At 44.1% G+C, this 26,551-nt stretch overlaps 1 protein-coding gene across 1 annotated transcript in view; it reads right to left on the bottom strand.

Annotated features, from left to right (window-relative positions):
• Positions 1-6,681: 6,681 nt before the first annotated feature.
• LOC142760413 (TATA box-binding protein-associated factor RNA polymerase I subunit B-like) overlaps positions 6,682-26,551 on the bottom strand; it is a 52,680-nt gene continuing 32,810 nt past the window's right edge. The window contains exons 2-9 of the mRNA XM_075863598.1: positions 22,325-22,423; positions 19,685-19,772; positions 13,116-13,213; positions 10,827-10,916; positions 10,591-10,735; positions 9,017-9,179; positions 7,113-7,212; positions 6,682-6,717 (exon numbers count right to left, since the gene is read on the bottom strand). Of these exons, the coding sequence (XP_075719713.1) occupies positions 6,682-6,717; positions 7,113-7,212; positions 9,017-9,179; positions 10,591-10,735; positions 10,827-10,916; positions 13,116-13,213; positions 19,685-19,772; positions 22,325-22,423 (819 nt within the window). The remainder of the gene's footprint in view (positions 6,718-7,112; positions 7,213-9,016; positions 9,180-10,590; positions 10,736-10,826; positions 10,917-13,115; positions 13,214-19,684; positions 19,773-22,324; positions 22,424-26,551) is intronic.

The following is a 26,551-nucleotide window of genomic DNA, read 5'->3' on the forward strand; positions in this document are numbered from 1 at the left end:
GTGAAGAGTTCATACATATCACTTATGCATATGTCTACATGAACAAATCTTAATAAAAATCACCAGAATTGAAGAGACCAAAAATCAGGTTTTGAATGCTATGTACACAATGTGTGTGTTTGCTGCAACTTTCTAAATACTTTTTATTAAAAATAATTTTTACTTTTTGAGATACAGCTGCTTTGTATCCTGCATACAGAGTAGCTGTATCTAGTGCTTAAACCTGTATCCGTCAGGTCAGAGGCACTGACGAGTTCAGTGTCCGACACGCAGGACCCGCTGACATGCAGGATCAAGCTGTTACCGATCACATCTAAGATCATAATTTAGATGTGACTGACAACAGGTGGATCCAGTGACAGGCTGTAACCAAACCCAATGGCGGATTATAATATGGGCGTTTCGGGCGGCCGCCCGGGGCCCGAGGCTGCCAGGGGGCCCATCGCCCCCGCACACAACCTTAAAAAAAACTATGCAGCGCTGCTAGCTGCCGCGCTGCCCGCTTCCAACTGAATCTGCGTCCGCATTCACTCTGCTGTGAGCGGCTCAGTGCAGGCAGGCAGGCGCGATGTAGTGACGTCATCGCGCCTGTCTGCACGGAGTCACTCACAGCACAGTGCAGAGGAGGAGAAGCATCCCCCACCGTCGTGGGAACAGGGATAGGCAAGTAATTATGTTTTTTTTTTATTTATTAGGTACGTACATATGGAGGCATTATACGGTGTCACTCACATCTATGGGGCATTATACTGTGTCGCAGCTATGGGGACATTATACTGTGTCGCAGCTATGGGGACATTATACTGTGTCGCAGCTATGGAGGCATTATACTGTGTCGCAGCTATGGAGGCATTATACTGTGTCGCAGCTATGGAGGCATTATACTGTGTAGCAGCTATGGAGGCATTATACTGTGTAGCAGCTATGGAGGCATTATACTGTGTAGCAGCTATGGAGGTATTATACTGTGTAGCAGCTATGGAGGCATTATACTGTGTCGCAGCTATGGAGGCATTATACTGTGTAGCAGCTATGGAGGCATTATACTGTGTAGCAGCTATGGAGGCATTATACTGTGTAGCAGCTATGGAGGCAATATACTGTGTCACAGCTATGGGGCATTATACTGTCACATCTATGGGGCATTATACGGTGTCACATCTATGGGGCATTATACGGTGTCACATCTATGGGGCATTATACTGTGTCGCATCTATGGGGGCATTATACTGTGTCGCAGCTATGGAGGCATTATACTGTGTCGCAGCTATGGAGGCATTATTCTGTGTCGCAGCAATGGAGGCATTATACTGTGTCGCAGCTATGGAGGCATTATACTGTGTCGCAGCTATGGAGGCATTATACTGTGTCGCAGCTATGGAGGCATTATACTGTGTCGCAGCTATGGAGGCATTATACTGTGTCGCAGCTATGGAGGCATTATACTGTGTCGCAGCTATGGAGGCATTATACTGTGTCGCAGCTACGAGGGCATTATACTGTGTCGCAGCTATGGGGGCATTATACTGTGTCGCAGCTGTGGAGGCATTATACTGTGTCGCAGCTATGGGGACATTATACTGTGTCGCAGCTATGCAGACATTATACTGTGTCGCAGCTGTGGGGACATTATACTGTGTTGCAGCTATGGAGACATTATACTGTGTCGCAGCTATGGGGGCATTATACTGTGTAGAGGCAGCTATGAACGGCATTATACTGTGGGGGCAGCTACGGGGGACAATTTACTGAGCAATTACAAGAGCTGCAGGTCCAAGGGGGGAAACGCTGTGTAGCACAATATACAAGGGGGGATTGTTGTATAGCACTATATAGAAGGGAGCGCTGTGTATCACTATATCTAAGGGGGATTGCTGTGTAGCACTATATACAAGAGGGGGAGGGCTATGTGATGCTATTTACAGAAGGGGAGGACTGTGTAGCACTATTTACAGGGGGCTGTGTGTGGTGCTATCTACAGTGTTTGACAATTATATTCAGGGGCGCAGTCTATGGTGCTATAATATTTAGGGGCACAGTGTTTGTACTATTTTATTCAGGGGCAAAGTGTTTGGTGCTATTATATTTAGGGGCACAGTGTTTGGCACCATGATAATATTATCTTTGTTTATAGGTGTGGAAATGTTGGAAAAGTGAGGAGCCAAAGACATCTGAGTGGCAAATTCTGCAGAAATGGGTCATGGCCGGGAAAAGTCGTCATGAAGTCTGGACTGGATGGAGAAGAAAAGAGGAAAAAAACGACGTCGTCACCTGTGAGTCACTAGATTTATAGACAATCTGTCATCTCTACTGACATGTTTATTATAGGAAATCCTTGTATTTCACAGAGTCTTTGTGCAGTCCAGGACTGAGACAAATAAGTGTTACTATTCCCCTGGTCAGGAGAATGTGTCCCTACACGGTGCGATACGGTCAGCGATGGTTGGAGACTGTCAGTATGTGGGGACACAGCCTTTTGACAAGGGGAGTAGTAACAAACATTTGTTAATGTCTGGACAAAAAGGAAGTGTTAACAATACTTACAGGGCGGCAGTGGAGAAGGGGGGCCCAACTATGGGTAACAGCCCAGGGCCTACTTAATCCGCCACTGACTAAACCCATCAGTCCCGCTGACCTGACGGATACAGGATTAAGCACAAGTAGGGCTCTGCGATTCATCAAATTAATTTGATTAATTCGCCCTCAAGGGCTCTCACGATTCTGTTGTTTAACAGAATCGTGGAGTCGATTCTGTAGCGGCGCCGTGCTGCATGGGGAAGCTCCGCCCCGTCACTGCCTGGTCCGCCCCGTCCTGTCTCTGCTTCCCCATGGAACTGCTGTTCTGTACTTAACAAAGTTATACAGTACGGAAAAGCAGTTACATGGGGAAGCAGAGACTCCTGGTATATATAGCCACACCGCCCCGCTGTAGATAGCACCCCCCCTTGCATATCCCACCACTCGCCTCCGCCTTGTGAATCGCACCACAGTAACTCCCACTAGGATCTGAATCCTCGGCCAAAGCGTCGGCAACCTCTGGCCAGCGATTCAGCTCCTAGTGGCAGCTACAGCGGCGCAATCTAGAAGGGCGGGTTGCGCTCTACAAGGAAGGAGGTGCTGCGATCTACTGGGAGGGTGGGGTGCCATCTGCTAGGGGATGGCACTGGCATTAGATGTGGGCACTGTGGTAATATGTGGGCACCGTGGCACAATCTACATGGGCACTGTTGCACTATATGTGAGCACTATGTCACTATATGTGGGCACTATCTACAGGGACATTGCGGCACTATCTACATGGCCACTGTGGTGTTTTCAGGGGGTTAAAAACCTGACAAATGAAATCCATTTTTTATTTTTTTGGGCATGGCAAATGGATGACAAATGGCCATTAAAAAGGGACAGACGGACTGGAAATGGATGAGAATTTGGAGACACGGATGCAAAATGGAAATAAAAACGGACAAATGATCAGTTTTTAATGGCCATTTTTTTTCACGGTCGTGTGGCTGTCGCCGAAATGTCTATGATGCCAGGAGTCCCGTTCAAATGTACCGTGGTTGGGCTGGGAAATCCAGCGGACACACGGATTATTTTTCAAGGTCCAATCACGGTTCCATCCTTAATATAATTTATTTAACACCCCATCGTGGGGCCGGTACTGCACAGGGTCCTGCTCAGACTTCAGACACTAAGGCCTCATGCACACGACCGTAGCCATGTGCACGGCCGTGATTTTCAGACGGACGGCCGCGGAGTGTCACCCGCAAGCCGCCCGCAAATCGCGGGCCGTGCAGATGGCCGCGTCCATTATTTCCAATGAGCCTGGACCGCAGAACACGGCCGTAATAAGACATGTCCGTTCTTTCTGCGGTCCAGGCTCCTGGAATGAATGGGGCCGCAATTCTCCTGTGTATTTTCGAGGGAATTGCGGCCGCAAAAGAACGTTTGTGTGCCTGGGGCCTCTGATGTAATCTCACCTCAGAGTGCCCGCTCGGCACTATCTGCCTGGCCCTATTGCAATTTACACCGCTCTCACCTGCAATGTCGGAGACCGGCTGAGGGGGTGACGGGCAGAGAGGGATGTTGGTGCACGCAGTGCATCACTGATTATAGATTCTGTTAACCTGTTCCCTGCCGGGGAACACAGAAGTTATAATCAATCAGATAGACATTTTTTCAATTGTATTTATGATATAAAAAAAAAAAAAGTATTTGCAGAGGTTAAAAATTGTGAAGTTACGTACAATAGTTATAGCAATATATGTTAAAGTTATTTATATAAAGAAAATGTATTAAATTATCTCTTGGTATTACTGTTAAACAAAAAAAAAAACACGATTCAAATCGAAAAATCGCCCAAAGTGTTGCAAAAAAATAGAATCTAGATTTTTTCCAAAATTGCCCAGTCCTAAGTGCAAGATACAGCTGCTCTGTATACAGGATATAAAGCAGCTGTATCTCAAAAAATTGCACCAAACACACTGATGCACTTTTTTTTTTTTTTTTTCAAAGTCTCCAAAAGGTGTACATAACCTTTAAACACTTTCCTCCCCAAGTCCTGCATTAGCTCAAAATTAAGGCCAGTGTAAGGCATGCTGTAATAGAGCTTAGCAAGTTTCAACTAAAGATTATTCTATAAATGGCTCATAGGAACTATTTACATTATAATCTCCTGGCCTGAAATGCCCTGAACATTAAGTAGTAAAAAAAAAATTTCTTTACCGGAGTGAGAAGGTGAGCAGTGGCTCATCTAATCACCCCTCTGCGTCTAAGTAGGCCGTTTATTGACTCCACAACCCAAACGAATTCAGACGACCGCAGTATACATCCGTAAGATGGCTGTTAAAACAACGGCTGTCACATGGACACGTATTTCAATGGGGCTGTTCACACGGCCGTTGTTTCAATGGACCGTGTGAAGGGTCAGTTGAAAAATAGAACATGCCCTATTTTATTCCGTTCTCACGGATCCCTCGATAGACTCAAGTCCATGGGGATCGTGAAAACGGGAGCCGCATGGGTGCAACTCGGACGTTCAGAGCCTCTGAGGCAGATTTCGTCATCTATGTTGGGAAAAATAGCGCTACATGCAGTGCTATTTTTCCCATCAATGCAATGGACACCACGACAGAACGCAACGGGACCCATCATTTAACACAGACGCTAAAGAGAAACATCTACATGAAGCTTGTATGGTCTGTCTGCATTGGTTTCCTCCAGGTACTACGGTTTTCTCCCACACTCCGAAAAAACATACAAATATAGGATTTTGATTGAGAGCCCCATTGGGGACAGTGAATGTTGATAACTTTTGTACAGCGCTGTGGAATATGTTGGTGCAATAAAAGCAACATAAATAATAAAGTACAGATCGTTATTTTCTGTTTATTTTGCACCTGTCACAGTTGTCTAGATCTTACATTTGACATTTGCATTCTACTGAGGAACACGAGTGGGCGCAGTGAATAAAGACAAAAAAAAAAAATAGCCATAAAACAAAAGAGCAGAACATTCCATAAAGCGCTAGTCACTCACATAGAAGACAAAAATTCAACATGGATCTACACAAAGTAATCAAAGTTTGGTTACAAAATGTCAAAAGCCACAAAACAGTCGCTGACAGCAACAATGTAGCAAATATTTACAGTAATAATATCTTTATCAAGTATTGTGTTTCCTGTTATACTAGAAATATAGTACTCACGATGGTGAATCCATGTGGTACATTTTAGGCTCCGTTCATATCGTATTGTATGTGTCGAAGGTAAAGCCCAGATGTATGCAACTGTATGTCATACGGAGTGAAACCTCCCCAGAAGACCACCCCTTTGAGACCTCTCCCCATCCAGACCGAATATTTCTGTGAGGGATTTTCCCCACCATTATAGTCTATGGAAGCTGCCCCTTTGAGAAGTCTATAGAACGAACACCTTTGAGGAGAGCACATTATGGACTTACATTTATCTAGATGCGGATGCGCGCCGCATCACTGGACCGGAGAGAGCAGGACACTTGCTTGGCACATAAGGGGAGAGAAGCTGCCAGCATCACGCCCTATTATTGGGGCAGAGACAGAAGGAGGAGGAGCATTTCCAGCACCACGGGGTGTCATGGGAATGAAGCGCGTAACATACGTCATGCTGAACTGAACAGCCCACAGGATTGCTGAGCAAGGGTGCCTGCAGACTGCCACTGGGGTGTCAAGGTTAGCAGGGAGGGGGATATGGAGAGAGGATCCTGACTGGGGTCCAAGAATAAGAGGAGCCTTAGTGAGATGAGAAGGGAGCCGTGCTGGCGTACTGTACAAGAATGAGAGGGGGCTGGCCAAGCTGGGGACTAAGAGGGGGACCCCATGCTCGGGAACAAGATTTAGAAGGGGGCCATGATGGGGTCCATGCTCAGGACTAGGAAGGAAAGGGGGAGCTATTCTGGGGACTAAGAACGAGAGGGCTATTTATTTGTGTGCTGTACATGTTTGTTGACTGCATTACACACTTTAACCTGCCTTCAAAAGTACTTATTTCTTTGAGAGGACCACCCCCATAAAGGATTATTTTTCTGTACAATTTTGGGTGATTGGCTCAAAGAGGTTTCACTGTAGTAGCATACGTTGCCCATAGCCAACCATTGTAAGGGGAAAAAAAAAAACCATCACGCGCCAAACGTTTTTTGCAGCATTCAACTATATAGGAAAGCGCAGCGGACTACCTTGTCCTATAAAGTACAAAAAGATTATAAACGACATATACCACACATAAGGGAGTGGAGTGACATAGGAGTCCCACATCAGACTACACACAGGACATGTTTGTAGTTGGTTTACATAGTGACACATGGGTCTGAATAAGAGCTGTAGACACTAAACGGTAGGAGATCTGTAATCAATACGATCGGCAAATTTGCTTAATTTTTTATTTTAGATCAATTGAAATAAGAAAATGCTTTCAAACGTGCACATTGCTTTTTAATCTGGAGGGAGCATAAGCTCTCGAATGTAGTGGGCTGAGCTCAAAATTGTACAGTTATACCAACATCATATCAATGGATTTTTAGAGTCATAATCATCAGACAAAAGCCTATACAAGAAATGAAAGTTATACAATACATACCAGAACTTCAAAGATATGGATATCTGGTCCATACATCCTCGTTTTCTCTGGAAAGTACTGTTCTGGACTGTAGTATGGGATGTGACGGTAGAAAACCAACCTGACAAATGAACAGTAAAATCTTAATCCACAATGAAATCATTCTGGCTGTAATACTACTGCCTCATGAATGTATGTACAAGGAGCTACGGCGATGGTTTGCGCTCATCTTCAATGGATTATTTGGTTTAGAAAAAATAATATATTCATTTTTCTTTCTTCAAATATTCTGTTAAGACATCCGAAGTAAATAGGAAAAGGGGGGGGGGGGTGGTCCTTCATCAATTAACCAAAGTGGAGAGAAATTACAAAGAGCGTCTCTGGAGGGCCGAGCATTTTCATTACAGCCCACTGATTTCAAGAGAAACTATGACTTTCTTAATTTCCCCTTTATGGTATTTCCACAGCAAAATTTCCCATTTTTGGAATAACACAATCTAAAAAGGGGTGAATTTTTTTTTTGTACTTTGGGCAAATATTTTTATTTTTTGTGGCACAGATTGGGTTTTAATGTTGTACCAAAGCAGAACCAGTATAATTTTATTTAAATGAAAATGGAGAAAAAATAAAAAGGGAAAAATAAAACCTAAAAATGCATTTTTTTTTTTTCATTTTATAATTTGATATAATGCATTTAATTAGAAAAATTAATTCCACAAAATAATCCAAGCACTCTCCCATGTATAGTAGCTATTGTACACCAGATCACGGATAGGGACACATACAAAGCTGTCTATTTATTTGCCAGATTAGGGCTCCCTCCAACCAGCAACTCTTTTGAGTTTAGTTTTTTTTTAATGCAGATTTTGACGCGGAAACAGAGTCTGAATCAGTGGCAAAAAAACGTCCGAAACCGCCTCCCTCTGATTTCAATAGGAGGCGGAAGCATGTTTTTCTGCGGCGACTTTTAGCCGCTCGTGATAAAAAAAAGCGGCATGCTCTTTCTTGCCGCGGTTCCGCCTCAAACCTCCCATTAAAATCAATGGGAGGCAGAGAAAGCACTTTTCACCCGCGGCACTCAACGGCCGTGGGCAAAAAAACGCTGCAAGGATTTGCAGATAGGTCAAAATCTGCCCCGAAATTCCTGAATGAATTTTGAGACCGATTTTTCTACTGTGTGAACAGGGCCTTAGGGGACAGACATTGCTGAGAGAGATCTCCATGCTGCGGATACAGAATATCACCTATGCTCAACATGTCACTCTTGTACTGTCTGACTGTGTGCCTGCAGATCCTTCCATGAAGGCAGGCTGTCAAGAGGCTGCTCCATGTGTAAGAAAATGAACAGGCTCCTGTGTCTTTGACAGCGTCTTTGTAAGGAGCTGCTCGGGGCTGTCAGACAGGTACAAGACTAAGTCAGCCGTGGATGGGCAGGTTGGCCCGGCAGCATAGACGTCATTGTTCTGCTGGGCACCCCTAAACATCGAATAAAGTCTTTAGGCTTGACAACATGACAAGTAATGCAAACACAGGCAAAATCTATCCTATCAATTAGAAAAACGGTTACCCACCTATTTATTATGGATTTAGATTGATCTTCTAGAAATAATAATATATAAAAAATGAGTCAGCTTTACAAAAGAAGTTGGGTGGTAAAATAAAGTAATTACCACCACTTTTTGTTGCGGATTTTGCTGCCCATATCAGCTTAGTTTAACCTACAACCATTCTACATCTGAGATAGACAGAAGATGAGCATGTGTAGAAAGTTCAAAGGAAAATATATTAATTAAAAACTGGAAGAACTGTATTGGTGGTTGGTGTGACGTGTAGAGTAGGATAACAAAGCCAATAGTGAAATATTTTGGGGCATGTGTAAACGAGAAAATAAAATGAACTGATGATGAATCAGGTTTGCCTCTTACCTTAATAAGTCAGACAGTGTAATCGGCGCCCTAACCCATAGTAACGAGAGGAAGCAGAACGCCAGGGTCATCGGCATGGACAATATTATCTCCCGGGATTTATTTTTTCTGTACACATCTCCATCTACAGACCCTGACATGACAGAAATTGAACTTTCTGCATCTGAAGACCGATTGAAATACAAATAAACTAGTGTTAAAATCAGGCGGGGTCTACTACAGATAAAACGTACACAATATGTATACATTGAATGTAAGAGGAAACTTAAATGGGTATTACAGCAGAAAACTTGTATCACTTATCCACTGAATAGCTGATAAACATTAGATGGGTAGGGGTCCAACACATCATTAAAACGGGGGGACTATAGTCCCCGCTCCACCCACACTACAGCTGTGAAGAGGAGAGCCCTGACTGTTTGCGTAACCCCATTAGAGTTGTATGGACTGGCAAGCCTGTATCACCACCGCGCTATACAAACGCCTTATCACCGCGATCATGAGGGTGAGAGGGCACTGGAGTCCCATGTTCTTGCAATCAGTAGTAGAACCCATTGACCTAACAATTATCACCAATCCAAATGGACAGGTAATAAATATTTTACGCTGGAATACCCCTTTAATGACAAGTAATATAGGCAAAAAGTTCCAGTGGTTAAAGCAGTTAAAGTTTGGGATAGATATATTTTTTTTTTATTTTAAGCGTTCTTACTATTAGTTTCTGAGACTGGGTGGCTATCAAAATGCTCCTATCACAGTTTCTTTAGGGGTCGTCACCCAGTGTTTCTAGACTCCTCATTGGCAAATCTAGTTATGTGGCAATGTTGGAGTTGGGATGTGTCAATGCATAAGATTTGCGTAAAGTAGACTTGGCGCTCAGGAGTATGTTAAAGGGTAACAACTGTCGTAATGGTGGACATATTGTTGTCACCCAACTTTCCTAGAAATGACAGAACTAAGAAATGACTAAAAACAGTATTTTTGACGTCAGAAGAGGACGACCGAAGATCTTATATTAACTGGTGACATTTTGATCCTAGGGCGAAATGCACAGGGGAAAACCCACACCAAAATCCACATTTAACACATATTGATTTAGTCACAGATTTTCTGCGAAATCCACAGCAGAAACAGTCTTATAGCCTTAGGGTATGTTCACACGGCCTATTTTCAGCCGTTTTTCGGGCCGTAAACGCCACGAAAAACGGGTAAAGATGTGGGGGCTAAACGCCTCCAAACATCTGCCCATTGATTTCATGGCCGTGTAAAAAATCGTCTCGTAAAAAGAACTGCATGTCACTTCTTGAGCCATTTTTGGAGCGGTTTTTCAAAACAGCTCCAAAAACGACTGTGAAAAACGCAAGTTGCTTAAAAAACGGCTGAAAATCAAGAGCCGTTTCCCCTTGAAAACAACTCTGTATTTTCAGCTGTTTTTTGTTAAACGTGTGAACATAGCCTTATAGTCCATCCCAACTGATGGACTGTATGCACAGCTTGGACTATAGCCTTAATCAATGTGGACAAGCAACTGGGACTATCAGTCCAGACCTGTCTGTAAGAATTAGAAAATGTACCTGAAGTCTCGGTGCGTACTACTGAGGAAGGACGACCAATGCTGCTTTCAGAAAGTTGTTCCATATCAGATTCAGATGTGACACCTGTACTAAAAATCTGAGACTCTTCGTCCAGTTCTGAGGAGGCCACGCTGCTGTCAGTACCCTATGGTACAAAAAAAACCAAACAAGATTATTAATAGGTTGGCACAATAACCCATGGATATATTCCGTCAAAGTTTCAACTCTGCACGTACCAACTGCATCGTCCGACTCACGGGTCTTCTGCAGTAAGCCTGTTTGGTCTTCTGAAGGTATCGCCTCCACAGATTACACATAACATTATCCTGTTGTACACAAATAACATCAAATAAATGCTCTGTCCTGAAAACATTATCATTATATTGTTCTTTTTTTCTTTTTTAATTTTCGGAATCAGCCGCCACGTGTATGTACATGAGTAATAACACTATTCCTGACCATTATTTGACTCGTGGCTGCAGTTCTCAGCAGTTTGCCCCTCAGCAGGCTCCATAGCAAATTGGGGTGGAGACTAGCTGCTATGATTTTATATATATGTGTGTGTGTGTGTGTGTGTGTGTGTGTGTGTGTGTGTGTGTGTGTGTGTGTATATATATCTGTATACACACACACACACACACACACACTAGGGTGAAAGCTTGCTATAAACTAAATAACAGGTAACTAAACCTTGAAAAAAAAACTTTTCACATGTCATAGTAGCATGTCAGAAGTTTTGATCGGTGGGGGTCTGAGCACTGAGACTCCCACAGATCACTAAAATAAAGTGACAGAAGCTCAGGTGAGCCCTGTGTCGCTTCATTTCTTATCAGCTTCTCAGGAAGCCGAGCAAGCAGTGTATGGACTCAGGTTTTCTATTGAGCCCGTACTCTGCTCCGAAGAAAGCCGATCAGACACTAAGCGGCACATCGCTCACCAGAGTGCTCCTGATGCTTCGTTTTAGTGATGGGCGAGGATCTCAGTGCTCGGACACCCACCAAGTTTAGTTACCGTTTAAGACAGCACTCCAAGGGATAAAGATGAAAACAGGGCGTTTATTCACCCATGCAGCTTGTTTTCATCTTTATCCTTAACCCCTTAATGACCGGGCCATTTTGCACATTAATGACCAAGGATTTTGTTTTGTTTTTTGACGGTCGCATTCCATGAGTCGTAACTTTTTTTTTATTCCGTCGACATAGCCGTGGAAGGGCTTGTTTTTTGCGGGACGAGTTGTTATTTTGTATTTGCACCATTTGTAGATGCTTATATATCGATTAACTTTTATTAACTTTATTTTAGGAGAGAATTGAAAATAAGCAGCTATTCCAGCATTGATTTTCGCGTTAGAAATTTACGGCGTTTGCTATGCAGCGTAAATAAAATGTTACCTTTATTCTATGGGTCGGCACGATTACGGGGATACCAAATATGTAAAGGTTTTATATGTTTTTCCTACGTTTGCACAATAAAAACCCTTTTAGAAAAAAATACTTGTTTTTGCATCGCCGCATTCCAAGAGACGTAATTTTTTTATTTTTCCGTCAATGTGGTCGTATGTGAGCTTGATTTTTGCAGGCCGAGGTGTAGTTTTCATTAGTACTATTTTGGGGTACATAGCACTTATAGATTAACTTTTATTTAATTTTTAATAGGGGGAATGGAAGAAAAGAGAGAAATTTGCCGTTGTTTTTTGTGGTTTTTTTGGACGCCGTTCATCTGGCGGTTTAATTAACGTGTTCATTTTATTGTTCAAGTTAGTACGATCGTGGGGATACCATATATGTGTATGTGTTATTTGTTTTGACACTTTTTTTCACAACTTTATTTAACTGCTTTACTTTTTTTTTTTTAGTCCCACTAGGGGACTTCACTATGCGATCTGCTGATCGCATATATAATGCTTTGGTATACTTAGTATATCAAAGCATTATTGCCTGTCAGTGTAAAACCGACAGGCAATCTATTAGGTCATGCCTCCGGCATCGCCTAACAGGCAAATGCTGAAGACAGACCTGGGGGTCTTTGTTAGGCCCCCGGCTGCCATGGAAACCCGACGGCGACCCGCTATTTCCTTGCGGGGGCGCAGATGGGGTGACAGAGGGAGCTCACTCCCTCTGTCAAACACATTAGTTTTTGCTGTCGCTTTTGACAGCAGCATATAATGGGTTAAACTGCCGGAATCGGAGCACACTTCGATTCCGGCAGTTGCGGCAGGAGCCAGGCTGTGTATAACAGCCGTGCTCCTGCCGCTGATCGCGTGGGTACAGTGACAGTACCCGCGCCATCACAGGACGCATATATCCGTCCTCCTGCGCGAACTAGCAGCTGCAGAGGACAGATATGTCCGTCCTTCGGCGTTAAGGGGTTAAGAGTGCTGTTCTAAATCTTTGTTCTGTTGATATCAGGTTCTAAGGAGACGTACACCCATCTTGGATTTAAACGGAGTGCTGTTGGTCTGAACTTTTATGGTTTCTATACAAGGGACATATACTAGAAAAACACTACTGAAGTCTCAGAATTACCTTAATGTCAGGACTGACTCCCAAAGCTTCTAGCGCTTCAGCTTGCTTGAGCAGAATGTACTGAAAACCTTCACAGATATACCACTCCCAGCCCCACTCTATACAAAGGAAGAACGCAGATTAATGGAAATATATGGAACAGATTCTTAATAACATTGTATACGGACTATTGTTACATTCAGCTTGATACAACACACAATGAGAGAGAAGACTCATTGATAAAAACCATCAGACACTTCCTGTACGCTAGATTTACATCCCAGAAATACACTGCCCTGACTTTTATGTACTACAATAGGCAAAATTCTGGGTGAATTACGGGATTATTCATGATTTCTTTGCCATCTTTGACGGAGGAGTTTGAGCGCTTTGGTCATTTAAGTAACTTTAAAGTCAATTACTCTAAATCGGAGGCCTTGAATATCTCTTTGGATCACCCTCTAGCTGCCCATCTCGCTCAGGTTTTTCCGTTCAGGTGGCAACCTACATCTTTAAAATACCTAGGGGTACATGTCCCCACACAACAGTCGGATTTGTATGCTCTGAATTATACGCCCATTCTACAGCGTACCATGAAGGACTTGGCGGAATACGGCGGGAACCGCATGTCGTGGTTTGGGTGTATCAATGCGGTTAAAATGGATATCTTGCCCAAATTTCTATATATCTTCCAGACCGTCCCTATTGCCGTACCATCCAGTTTTTTCCAGGTTTTACATAGGGCCATAAACAAGTTTGTGTGGGGCTCCTCTAAGCCTCGTATCCGGTTTGCTGTCCTTAGCCGGCCAAAAGTAGACGGGGGCGCGGGTCTCCCAGACTTTAAACTATACCATCAAGCAGCGATAATTATGAGAGTAGTGAATTGGTTCCGTTCGGAAACAGGTAAGCAATGGGTGCGCATTGAAAAGGCTATATCTCCTCTTACATTATCCTCTCTGCCGTGGCTGTCAGTCCTTCAGAGACAAGCCCTCTCTCTACCTTTCCTCACACGTCAGTTTCTCATGGTATGGGAACGGATCCTGGGTACTACGGGCCTTGTTCATCGCCCGGGTTCCTTGACTCCTCTATTTGATAATCCTTCTTTCCCTCCGGCGGAGGGTGTTGATACATTCCTCTGTTGGGAGAGAGGAAATGGTGGATGTTTGTCTGAGACCCTTACTCCAGACGGTGCCATGTTGCCAATGACTGATGTATCTGCTGCCTGCCCGGGGAGGCGGCCAATTTGGTGGTCCTATTTGCAGTTGCGGTCCTATCTCTCTTCCATGGGTGACTGTCTGGTATTACTACAGGATAAGACTCCTCTGGAACTCTACTTGTCCTTGCCCACAGCCCCTTCTCATGTGTTGTCCCACCTACATGGGATCCTTCTGCCAAAATTTTCTTTTTCTCAATTATCCTTCACTGCCGCATGGGACGAGGAAATGGGGGTTAGACACTCTGAAGAGGAGTGGGGTACCGCTTTCTTTTTAGCCCATAAGTTACCGATGTCTTGTTTTTGCCCAGGAAAAGAATTACAAAATACTTACCAGGTGGTACCGTTGTCCGACCTTGTTACATAGGCTATACCCTGATGTGTCTGCTGATTGTTGGAGGTGTGGGGGGGCTCCTGGAACTATGTTGCATATTTGGTGGGACTGTCCCATGCTACATCCCTTTTGGGGAAAGATTTTTGATCTAGGCAACAAGCTTTTCCATACTGAGGTTCCGACCTCGGCTTCCATAGGCTTGCTTTCTATGGTTCCTGGATCACTCCCACACCTCAAAAAGGGGATCTTTCGACATTTCTTGACCGCAGCGAGAACGGTGATACCTCGTCACTGGAAGTCGCATACTGTACCGTCCCTGGCGGAATGGGTAACGGAGGTGAACGGGATTATGAGTATGGAGGAGTTGCTGTCCGCTGATAGGGGCAAATCAGGGCTCTTCGTCCAAACTTGGATGGTGTGGTCTGGATTCCGGGATGGTGCTGATCTACCTCTCTGGCTGGATGGAATGTTCTGAACAAATCATATTACCTACCTGAGGCGCTTTGTCTGTATGTGTCCCTTTGTTGTCTGGTGTTATGTGTTGTGTGTCCATATATTCAAAAGTGCTCTTATATGTGTCACTTCTCACTTTACTGGGGGGGCGGTCTCCCTGACTATTGCACTGATTTGATGCGAACATGGTAGTTATTGCCGTTATATCTCTCTTATCACTCAATTCTGATAGGTGGGAGGCTACCTTCTACTGTTGTTCTTATACATGTATATATATGCATACTGTTGTTATACTATGATATTTCATTGAAATGTATTGCACTGCGTGCAAATTTCTATTTTTTGCACAAACCGTGAAATGTTTATGTATTGTTATATTTTCAAAATAAAAATCTTTGATAAAGAAAAAAAAAAAAGTTTCAAGTAATAAAATAAAACACAATCCCCCTTTTACTCTTATCAAGTCCTTTATTATTGAAAAAAAATATAAATCATACGTATTTGGTGTCGCCGCGACCGTAACGACCTGAGGTATCAAAATATTATATTATTTATTGCACGCGGTGAACAGCGTAAAAAAAAACAGTAAAAAAAGAGTTCAGAGTTTGTTTTTTGGTCACTTTGCTCTATAAATATAGGAATAAAAAGTGATCAAAAAGTCGCATGTATCCAAAAATGGTACCTATAAAAACTATAGCTTGTCTCGCAAAAAACAAGCCCTCATACAACTCCGTCGACAAAAAAAATAAAAAAGTTACGGTTCTCACAACTTGGCGACAGAAAAAAATACATTATTTTTACAAAAGTAGATTTATTGTGCAAAAAGTTGTAAAACATAAAAAAGTGCTATAAATTAGGTATCGCCAGAATCGTACTGACCCGCAGAATAAAGTTAACATGTAGTTTATAACGTATGGTGAACGCTGTATAAAAAAACCGAAATAAAACTATGCCAGAATTGCATTTTTTTTTGTTTACCTGACCTCCCAAAAAATAGGATAAAAGGTGATCAAAAAGTCGCATGTACCCCAAAATGGTACCAATAATAACTACAGCTCGTCCCGCAAAAAACAGCCCTCATACCACTACATCTATGAAAAAATAAAATTAGTTATGGCTCCAATAAGTCAGGAAATAAAAAATATGCAGTTGTGCCCGAGGGGAACATTTCTTCTGTTTCAAGAGGCGATTTATCAAGGACCTAAAATTAGGGAACCAGGAAAGGGAGGGCCCAAACATATCCGCTGGAAGAGACGGTGCCCGTATTATACCAGGACAACACTTCCCAGCAAAATTCCCCAAACTGCAAAGGCGCGGAGTGTGAACCAAAAGGGGGATAAGAAATGACACCATTTATCAGTGCGACACCGGCCTGTGCAGAAAGGATTGAGCACAGCGTAACACACATCTATGGATCATTTTATTGTTTTTTTTTTACCCCATTATTATACCACCTGACTATGCCCCTTATATACTCCGCCCGGCTTACATGTACCGCCACATTATAAACGGAAACACCAGTAATACTCAAACAAATCTACTACCAAGCAAAATCCGCTCTCCAAAAGCCAAATGGCGTTTCCTCCCATCTGAACCCTACAGCGTCCCCAAACAGCAGTTTCCTTCCACATATATGGCACTGTCATACCCGGGGGAACCCTTTTAGCAATTTTTGGGGTGTGTCTCCAGTGGCATAAGCTGGGCACCACATATTTGCCACTGAAATGGAATATCTAGGGAAAAATATACATTTTTAATTTGCACCATCCGCAGTGCATTCATTTATGGAAAAGACTTGTGGGGTGAAATGCTCACTACACCCCTTAACAAATGCCTTGAGGGGTGTAGTTTCCAAATGGGGTCACTTCTCAGGGGTTTCTTTTTATTATTTCACATCTGAGCCTCTGCAGTTGTGAACAAATACTTTGTAAATCGCCAAATTAGGCCTCAATTTGACATGGTACTCTCTCACTCCTGAGCCTGGTCGAATGTCCAGGCAAAAGATAAGTGCCCCATGTAGGGGGTTTCTAAAACCAGGAAACCCAGCGTAATAATTAGAGAGCTGTCTTGTTATGGTGGCACAAGCTGGGCACCACATATTGGCATATCTATGGAAAAAATACCATTTTCACTCTGCAACATCGAGTTCACACTAATTTCTACAAAACACCTGCAGGGTTAAAATGCTTACTACACCACTAGGTAAATGCATTGAGGGGTGTAGTTTCCAAAATTGGGTCACTTCTGGGGGGTTTCCACCGTTTTGGGCCCACAGGCGCCCAGAAACCAATCCAGCAACATCTGCACTCCAAATGGCGGTCCTTCCCTTCTGAGCCCTGCCGTGTGCCCAAACAGCAGTTTATGACAACATATGGGGTATTGCCGTACTCGGGAGAAATTGCTTTACAAATGTTGGGTTCTTTTTTTTTCCTTTATTTGTTGCGAAAATGAAAAAATTTGCGCTAAAGCTATGTCTTATTGAAGAAAAAGGATTGTTTTTATTTTCACTGCCCAATTCTAATAAATTCTATGAAACATCTCTGTGGGGTCAAAATGCTCACTACACCCCTAGATGAATTCCTCAAGAGGTGTAGTTTCCTAAATGGTGTCACTTTTTGGGCGTTTTCATTGTTTTTTCTCCTCAGGGGCTTTGCAAATGTGACATGGCCTCCGCAAACCATTCCTGCTCAATGTGATCTCCAAAAGCCAAATAGCGCTCATTTCCTTCTAAGCCACGCCGTGTCTCCAAAAAGCCGTTTATTACCACATGTGGGGCATTGTTTTACTCGGGAGAAATTGCTTTACAAATTTTGTGGTGCTTTTTCTCCTTCAGTTCTTGTGGAAATGAGAAAAAATAAGCTAAACCTACATTTTCTTTGAAAAAATGTAGATTTTTATTTTCACGGCCTATTTCCAATAATTTCTGTAAAAAACCTGTGCGGTCAAAATACTCACTACACCCCTAGATAATTTCCTTGAGGTGTGTAGTTTCCCAGATGGGGTCACTTTTGGGGGATTTTGACTGTTTTGGCACCGCAAGAGCCCTTCAAACCTGACATGGTGCCTAAAATTTATTCTAACAAAAATAAGGCCCCAAAATCCACTAGGTGCTCCTTTGCTTCTGAGGCCGGTGCTTCATTCCAGTAGCACGCTACGGCCACATGTGAGATATTTCCTAAAACTGCAGAATCTGGGGAACAAATATTGTGTTATAAAAAAAAAAAATTGTATTAAAAATTTATTTCTGCAAAAAAAATATGAAATTTGTAAATTTCACCTCTACTTTGCTTTAATTCCTGTGAAATGTGTAAAGGGTTAAGACATTTTCTAAATGCTGTTTTGAATACTTTGAGGGGTGACGTTTTTAAAATTGGGTGACTTTTTGGGGGTTTCTAATATATAAGGCCCTCAAAGCCACTTCACAACTGAACTGGCCCCTATAAAAATAGCCTTTTTAAATTTTCTTGAAAATGTGAGAAATTGCTGCTAAAGTTCTAAGCCTTGTGATGTCATAGAAAAATAAAAGGATGTTCAAAAAACAATGGCAATCTAAAGTAGACATATGGGGGATGTTAATTAGCAACAATTTTGTGTGTTATAACTGCCTGTCTTACAAGCAGATACATTTAAATTGAGAAAAATGCCAATTTTTGCAATTTTTTGCTAAATTTTGGTGTTTTTCACAATTAAATACTGAACATATCGAGCAAATTTTGCCAGTAACTTAAAGTCCAATGTGTCACGAGAAAACAATCTCAGAATCGCTTGGATAGGTGAAAGCATTCCGGAGTTATTACCACATAAAGTGAAACATGTCAGATTTGAAAAATGAGGCTCGGTCAGGAAGGTCAAAAGTGGCTAAAGAGCGAAGGGTTTAAAATGACTAAACTTTGAATTTTAGGCTTCGTTCACATCTGCGACACAAACGGAAACCATAGGTTTTCGATTCCATCACCATTGTTTTCAATAGTGATGGATCCGATAGCAATGGTTTCCGTTTGTCTCCGTTGTCCAAGGGTGCCGTCGTTTTGACGGAATGAATAGCGTAGTCGACTACGCTACTGATTCCGTCAAAACGACGGAACCCTTGCACAAATGAGACAAACGGAAACCATTGGCACCGGATCCGTCACCATTGAAATTGATGGTGATGCAAACGGAAACCTATGGTTTCCGTTTGTTACAGTCAGGATCCCGTTCTGACGGAAAGCTCCAACGGAACCCTGACGCAGATGTGGATGAAGCCTTAGACATATAATGTGCAGACACACAGATCTGTATATTTCTATAGTTTATAAACAAAGGTTAGGCTATATAGTGTTGCCCGTGGTGTACGAACTGTAACAGTAATGACCAACAGGTGGCACTCAAGAAGTTCTGTAAATCGTAAAGTGAATGCAAATGACACTTCTAATCTATGCAGTACAGTCCTGTGTGTAACTGTGCAATAGTGTTTTATTTTCCGGCAGTAAATGTATGTGGCCAAGCATTCAGGGATCGCAGCATTGACATAATACACTAAGACAGTTCCTCCAGTTATAAATCTAATGTGTGGGTATTGAACAAAGTCACGCTCGACACAGCTCTTACCATGTTTCGGTTTCCTTAATCCCCTGGATACCGACTGGACTTTTGCATTTTGGTAGAAAATGTCGGCTTCTGCAACCTCTTTGGTTTTCTGCAACAATTACAAAAAACAAATATAGTGAAATCAGTACAACGCTGCAGAGCCCCACTTTATCAGTATACCGGGCACTCTAGACCTTGGTTTGGACAACTATGAAACTGCAATCCTTTAGGTGTAGAGTTTCCCAATAAAACACAGAGGTGAACCAAAAAGGATTTTTTTCCAATGATTTATTAGGGTATATAGAGGTCACAGTGATGGGTCCTGAGTGGACCCCTCTATGATGTCCATATTAGCCAGAAAGAAGAGACACTGCAAAGTACGGATCCAGCTCTGGAGTACCTCAAATACCCATGTATTTCAGGTGAAGTCAATCAGTTTGAATGGGAGCCAAAATTAATTTGCCTCTAAAATGTGTGGCAAAAATCAGGTCAAAAGTAAAAATAAACCCTTGTTTTAACACTTTCCCGCCGCAGCCATTTTTCGGATTTTCACTTTCGCTTTTTCCTCCCCACCTTTCAAAAGCCATCACTTTTTTATTTTTCCATCAAAATTGCCGTAGGAGGGCTTGATTTTTGCGGGACGAGCTGTAGGTTTTCACGGCACTATTTATTGTACCATATAATGTAATGGGAAACTGGAAAAAATATATTTGTGGTGTGGAATAGGAAAAAAACAGCGATTTCTCAATGTTTTGAAGGGTTTTGTTTTGACGGCATTCACCGTGCGCTTAAAACGGCATGTTAACTCTATTCTACGGGTCAATTCGATTATAGCGATACCAAATTTAGAACGTTTTTTTTTATGTTTTACAAGGAAAAAACTGATTGTTAAAAATATAATTTGAGTTTTGTCTACATATTCTGAGAGCCATAACTTTTTTATTTTTCTCTCGATTGAGCGGTGTGAGGGCTTACTTTTTGCACGGGGAGCTGTAGTTTCTGTGGGTACCATTTTGGGGAACATGAGACTTTTTATTAAATTTTTTTGTGGGAGGTGAAGTGACCAAAAAACAGTGCTTCTGGCGGGTTTAATTTTTTTATGGCGTTCACCGTGCAGACTAAATAATGATATATTGTAATAGTTCAGACATTTACGGACGTGTCGATACTAGTTATGTTAATTTTGTAATTTTTTTTTACATTGTGCTTCAGGGAAACTGGGAAAAGGTTTTTATTTGAGCCCTTAATTTTATTTTAGATTTAAAAAAAACAAAAACGTTATTTTATTGTTTTTTACTTTTTTCACATATCTCCCTAGGGCACTTGAACCAGCGATCGTAATGTATTGCAGCATATCGTGATACTGACCTCTGCTATGAAGCCCTGCCGGAGGCCCACTACATATTCCCCCACCTGGCATGCGCTGTATATATACGGCGGATGTCGTGATGGGGTTAAAAGTCCAATGTTTCAGATCTATTGCAGGAAAAGCTTTGCGACAAATTGCCATACCTGTGCAGCCATAACATTCCCATAGGGGTGGTCTCTTAATTCTTGAAGGTTTTTCTGCCTAGTAATTACAGGGGTTGTCAACCTTCTGACAACTGATGACCTATCCACCGGTAGGTCATCGGTGCAGGTTTGACACCTGGACCCCGCACCGATAAGCCGTTCCGGTGGCCTGCAGGCACCGGATGTTGTGGCACATAATGCTATGTACAGAGCCCGGAAGCAGTTTGGCTCCGTACATAGCATTGAATAGGAGCAGAGCTGTAGTACTGCAGCTCGGCCGCTATTCCGTGGCTGGAGCGAACTGCTTCCGGCTTATACGTCCGGTGCACGGAGGCACCGGACCAGCTGATCTGCGCGGGGCACGAGTGTCGGGCGCCCCCCAGAACATGTACTGATGACCTATCCGGAGGATAGGTCATCAGTTGTCAGAAGCTGGAGAACCCTTTTAAGGCTTCGTTCACATCTTCGTCGGGGTTCCGTCCATCGGTTCAGTCAGACCTTTCCGTCAGGGGAACCCATGAACGGAAACCAAACGAAAACAATAGCTTCCATTAGCATTACTATTGATTTCAATGGTAATGCTTCAGTTTGTCTCAATTCCGTGAGGGTTCAGTTTTTTGGGCGGAATAAATAGCACAGTCGACTGCGCTATTGATTTCCAAAAAAGCTGAAACCTTAGGGAACGGAGACAAACGAAAACCATTTGCAACGGAAGCATTACCATTGAAATCAATAGCAATGCTAACAGAAGCTATGGTTTTCGTTTGGCTTCCGTTCGTAGGTTCCACTGACGGAAAGGTCTGATGGAACCCATGGACGGAAGCCCGACGCAGATGTGAATGAAGCCTAAGTGATACGACTTCTAATACGGCATTACCAGGCAGATTTACAGCTCTGGAGATTTTGTGCTGGGTGATCGCATCTTTTATGGCTTTAATGACACCCATATTGACAAGCAGCAATGTTGTAAGTTGCCCTGGAACAACTTATCATATGACTTTTTAGCCGACTTTAACACAGTGTGACCGGCCTCAAGATTGTCGCTTTGCCCATACCTAATGGGAAAACATTACGTAAACGCAACTAGACCAAGGTTGGGTCATTAGAAGATTTCCGCTGAAAAAATAAACAGGTGTTTGATTGATTTACCTCTATGACAGTGTGGCAGCTTCTGCAGTAGTATTGGCCTTCATCACTGATCCCCCAGTTAATTTCTGAACACTGAGGACATGGCTCCTTATAAGATCTCTAAAACAAAGAAAGGTTATAATATATTGTAATTACATTGCATTACTTAACAAGTAACTTTCATGTCATAATGACACGCCAAAAGTTTTGATCGGTGGGGGTCCGGTTACTAAGACCCCCACAGTTGTTAAAACTAAGTGGCAGAGACGCTCAGCCGAGTGCAGTGCCCCTTTGGCTGTAATGTTAGAACGGCTCTTTTTGGAAACTGAGTGAGCTGAAAACCGTCTCGTAGACTTCTATGAGCCAGTCTTCCGCTAACCCATCCACTCTGAGAAGAGCGGAGCCGGAGTTCTACCATTACAGACGAAAGGGCGATGTGCTCAGCTGAGCACTTCTGCCCCTCCGTTTCAGCGATCGGTGCGGGTCTCAGCTCCCAGACCCTACCGATCAAAATTTCTGACATGTCAAAAGTTTTATAAAATAACAGTTTCTCTTTAAGATTAAAAACGATATATGCCTTAGTTCGGCATCTCCCCCCATCTATCATATGCTACCCTCAGGCAGAATAGCATAAGAGACCCGACAAAGCCACTGACAAAGCTTTGATGGTTGGTTTCTATGGGAATTTTTCTGCAAAATGAAGGTGAAATATTAATCAAATAATAACTAGTCAAAAGACATCAGAAAATCTAGAAAAACTCAAGAAAGTTGCTATCCCATGACTAAAGGTTGTGGTAAAATTTACAGATGGAGTTTATTTAAACTCAAAGGATACATCCAGTAAAAAAACTTCAGTGGGGGGGGCGTGGCCAGCTATGGGAGAGTGAAGACGTGCTCTCTCCAGCTCCTCAACTAGCGCTACTAAATTGGCTTACATCCACTCCCAGATATGGGGAAAAATTCTAAAAAAGCAAGGGCAGCAGCCCCTACATGTCCCTCATCGCCCCAGCGCGATATCGGGGATTATTTTGGGCGACAGCCCCAGATGCAGCTGCGGGCTGCGGCGCGGGCCGAGGCTGGAGGTCAAAATGGCCGCCCGACCTCTCCATCTCCAACGGACCAGGGCCCGGAGATGACGGCAGGACATATCCACTCACCCTCTGAGGTGCAGACCCTGGAGTTCACCGATCCTCTGTCTCCTTCCCGGGCTGCGATGGATCGTGCGGCCCGTGCGACAACGCCTCCAGCTTCCCAAGATGGCCGCCGGGACCACGAGGCTGGCGGATGCAGGCCTGCTCTGGAGAGCACGGCCCTCCCTTCAGCTGCTCCGATAGAGAGCGTGCCAGCACAGGACCCAGAGGCATTGGATCCCCGGTCTTGCTGGGAGACTTCGGAGACCACTGTAGCGGCGGATGCCGTTCCCCGGTCACAAGAACATGTGGCCTCTCAAGATGGCTGCCATCCTCCATCGTCTCTGCTTTCATGGCCTGCGGGCCCTCTTCTTCCGGGATCCGACTGCGGCCTACTACCAGCCCCTGGAGTGAGAGACACCGCATCTGCCCTGCCTGCAGTTCTGCAGTTGGAGGAGTTAGCGAGGAGGCACAGTGAGTACCGAGGCCCTGAGCCTCCCATCATCCAGGTCACCTCACACCCCATGGGACGGATAGCCCCAACTCTCCCCCTTCCATCCAGGGATCCGGGGCTGGTGGGAACCTCTCCCTCTCGGCCCTCCAGCTCCGCACGGCACGGATACCCCAATGCCCCAATGATATTAACCTCGACCCTGCTTATGGGATCTCCCCAGCACCCCGGGACTATGCCTGCACTACCTGCAAGTGGCCAAGGTCCTCAATTGCATCCACTCCCGTCTCCTGAAGTGGACACGCCAGCCAGTAGTGGATTAAGTTTTACCGACCCGTTGTCTGGATCTATGTGTGAAAATCGGCCGGCGACTCTCTCAGATATCCGCCAGCTTGTTCAATTGTTGCCTACTAGGGCTGATATGACTTCCTTTGCCAGACAGATCGTGGAAGAATGCAAGCTGGAGTTTACACAGTTTCGTGCGGAACTTTCCTCACTTTCTACGAGGGTGGACACTCTTACGCAGGATCGGGTTGCTGAAAGTGCCACTATTGCAGATATCCAATCCACTATCCAGCAGCACTCAGCTCAGTTGTTCACCTTGCAGCAGCATCTTGATGATATTGAAAACCGTAATAGGAGGAACAACCTACGTGTTCGAGGATTGCCCGAATCTGTTCCTGCGTCTGATCTGTTTTCGACTCTATCCACCATCTTCAATACTTTACTAGGCCGTCCGCCGAATACCCATATAGAGATCGACCGGGCACATAGAGCTCTCCGCCCTGTAAGTATTGACGATCCTCGGCCGAGGGATGTCATTTGCCGAATACATTTCTACGCAATCAAGGACTCTATCCTCCAAAAAATCAGACGGCAACCCATCATTCTCCATCAAGGCACGCAGTTACGTATTTTACCGGATTTATCTCGACATACGCTGGCGCAAAGAGCTGCTCTCAAACCCCTGCTGGAGGTACTCCGAAGCCGGGACATCATCTACAGGTGGGGCTTCCCGTTTGCCCTGATGGTCCGACAGGAGGGCCGTACCTACACTGTGCGATCCCCGACCGACCTGCCTGGTTTCTTGCGGGACTTGAATCTTCCTCATGTTGCATTACCGGAGTGGCCCTCGTTGTTATCCTCTGCTGGCGGGGGATCACGGGGGAGACGCCCAATCTCTGGGCCCCTAGCGGTGGTGGAGGGACGCCCTCCGCGTGGACCCCGGAGACGATCTAGACGCCGACAAGAACATGACCCTATTCCACCCATGGAGACCGCCCGTTCGGCGTGATGACCCGGACGGCCGTTCTTGGAATTCCTCCTTTTATTTACTTGCTGCTGTCTGTTTTCAAGATTGCTTGTTGCTTTTTTACCGTTACCTTCAGATGCCTTCCAATGTCTTCCTCTCTTATTATTTAAAGTGTGCAAATGATGTTAAAGCTGTTAATACCTATATTATTGTACGCTAGGGAGTGCGGATAACTCTTATGCGTAGTTGTCACCTTCCCCCTGTAGGTTTTGGACCGAATTTTCGGTCTTCCGCAATAGTGCGATTAGCTTGTGCGGCAGTTGTTTTTCTACTGCCTTTTCTGTTTGATTTTATGTCTGTGTTTTTTTCTAATGCTCTGTTCTTTACTCCTAGCTTGTTTCCCTCCTCTACTTCCCTCCTGGCGATCCTGGACTCCGATCCTTCGTGCGTTAGCCGGAATTCCTCAGCGAGTCGTTTAGTATGCATCCATGGCTGACCTTAATATTGCCTCCTTCAACGTGAAGGGGCTGAATGTTCCTGAAAAGCGGGCGCAAATTTTACACCATCTACACAAACGTAAGGTACACATCGCATGCTTCCAGGAAACACACTTTAAGGAGGGACATACCCCTACTATCAGGCACAAACACTACACTACGTGGCATTTCAGTAATAATCCCCTTTCCAGATCGTGTGGAGTTGCCATAGCCCTCCACAAGTCTCTCCCCCATCAGGTTGTCAATCTTGTTGCGGATCCCGATGCGAGATACCTCATCTTAGTGCTTAATATTGGTGGGAGGGAATTTACGGTGATTAACGCTTATGCCCCTAACCAGGGTCAGGTGCCCTTCATTCTTCAACTAATAGAAACCGCCCTTCCAGTGGTCCGAGGGACTGTGGTGCTGTGCGGAGACCTTAACCTTACTCTAGATCCGACGGTGGATAATTCTACTGGTCGCTCTAGTGTTGCATACGGTGCTATTAGGCGGGTGAGGCGTGCTCTCCTACAGCTTCAACTGTGTGATGCATGGCGCATTCAACACCCCACGGATAAGGATTATAGTTTTTACTCCCATCCGCATGGCACCTACAGTCGCCTGGATTACATTTTCCTTCAGCAACATGCTCTCCCCTGGGTGGCATCTACGTCCATTGGCAGTATCCTGTGGTCTGACCATGCCCCGGTATATTGTACCTTACATCTCCCCTTCATCACTAAAGGCCCCTGGACTTGGAGACTGAATGAGTCCCTGCTCCTGGATGGGGTGTGCCATGCTGATTTGCTTCAAACGGTGGAAAATTTCACTATTGATCATGCCCAGGACGACACATCCCCCTTGGTTCGTTGGGAAGCTCTTAAATGTGTTCTCAGGGGGGTCCTCATAAAACACGGGGCGCGCCTTAAGAGGGAAAGG

Source organism: Rhinoderma darwinii, chromosome 4, assembly GCF_050947455.1.
Source record: "Rhinoderma darwinii isolate aRhiDar2 chromosome 4, aRhiDar2.hap1, whole genome shotgun sequence".
NCBI classification, from domain to species: domain Eukaryota; kingdom Metazoa; phylum Chordata; class Amphibia; order Anura; family Rhinodermatidae; genus Rhinoderma; species Rhinoderma darwinii.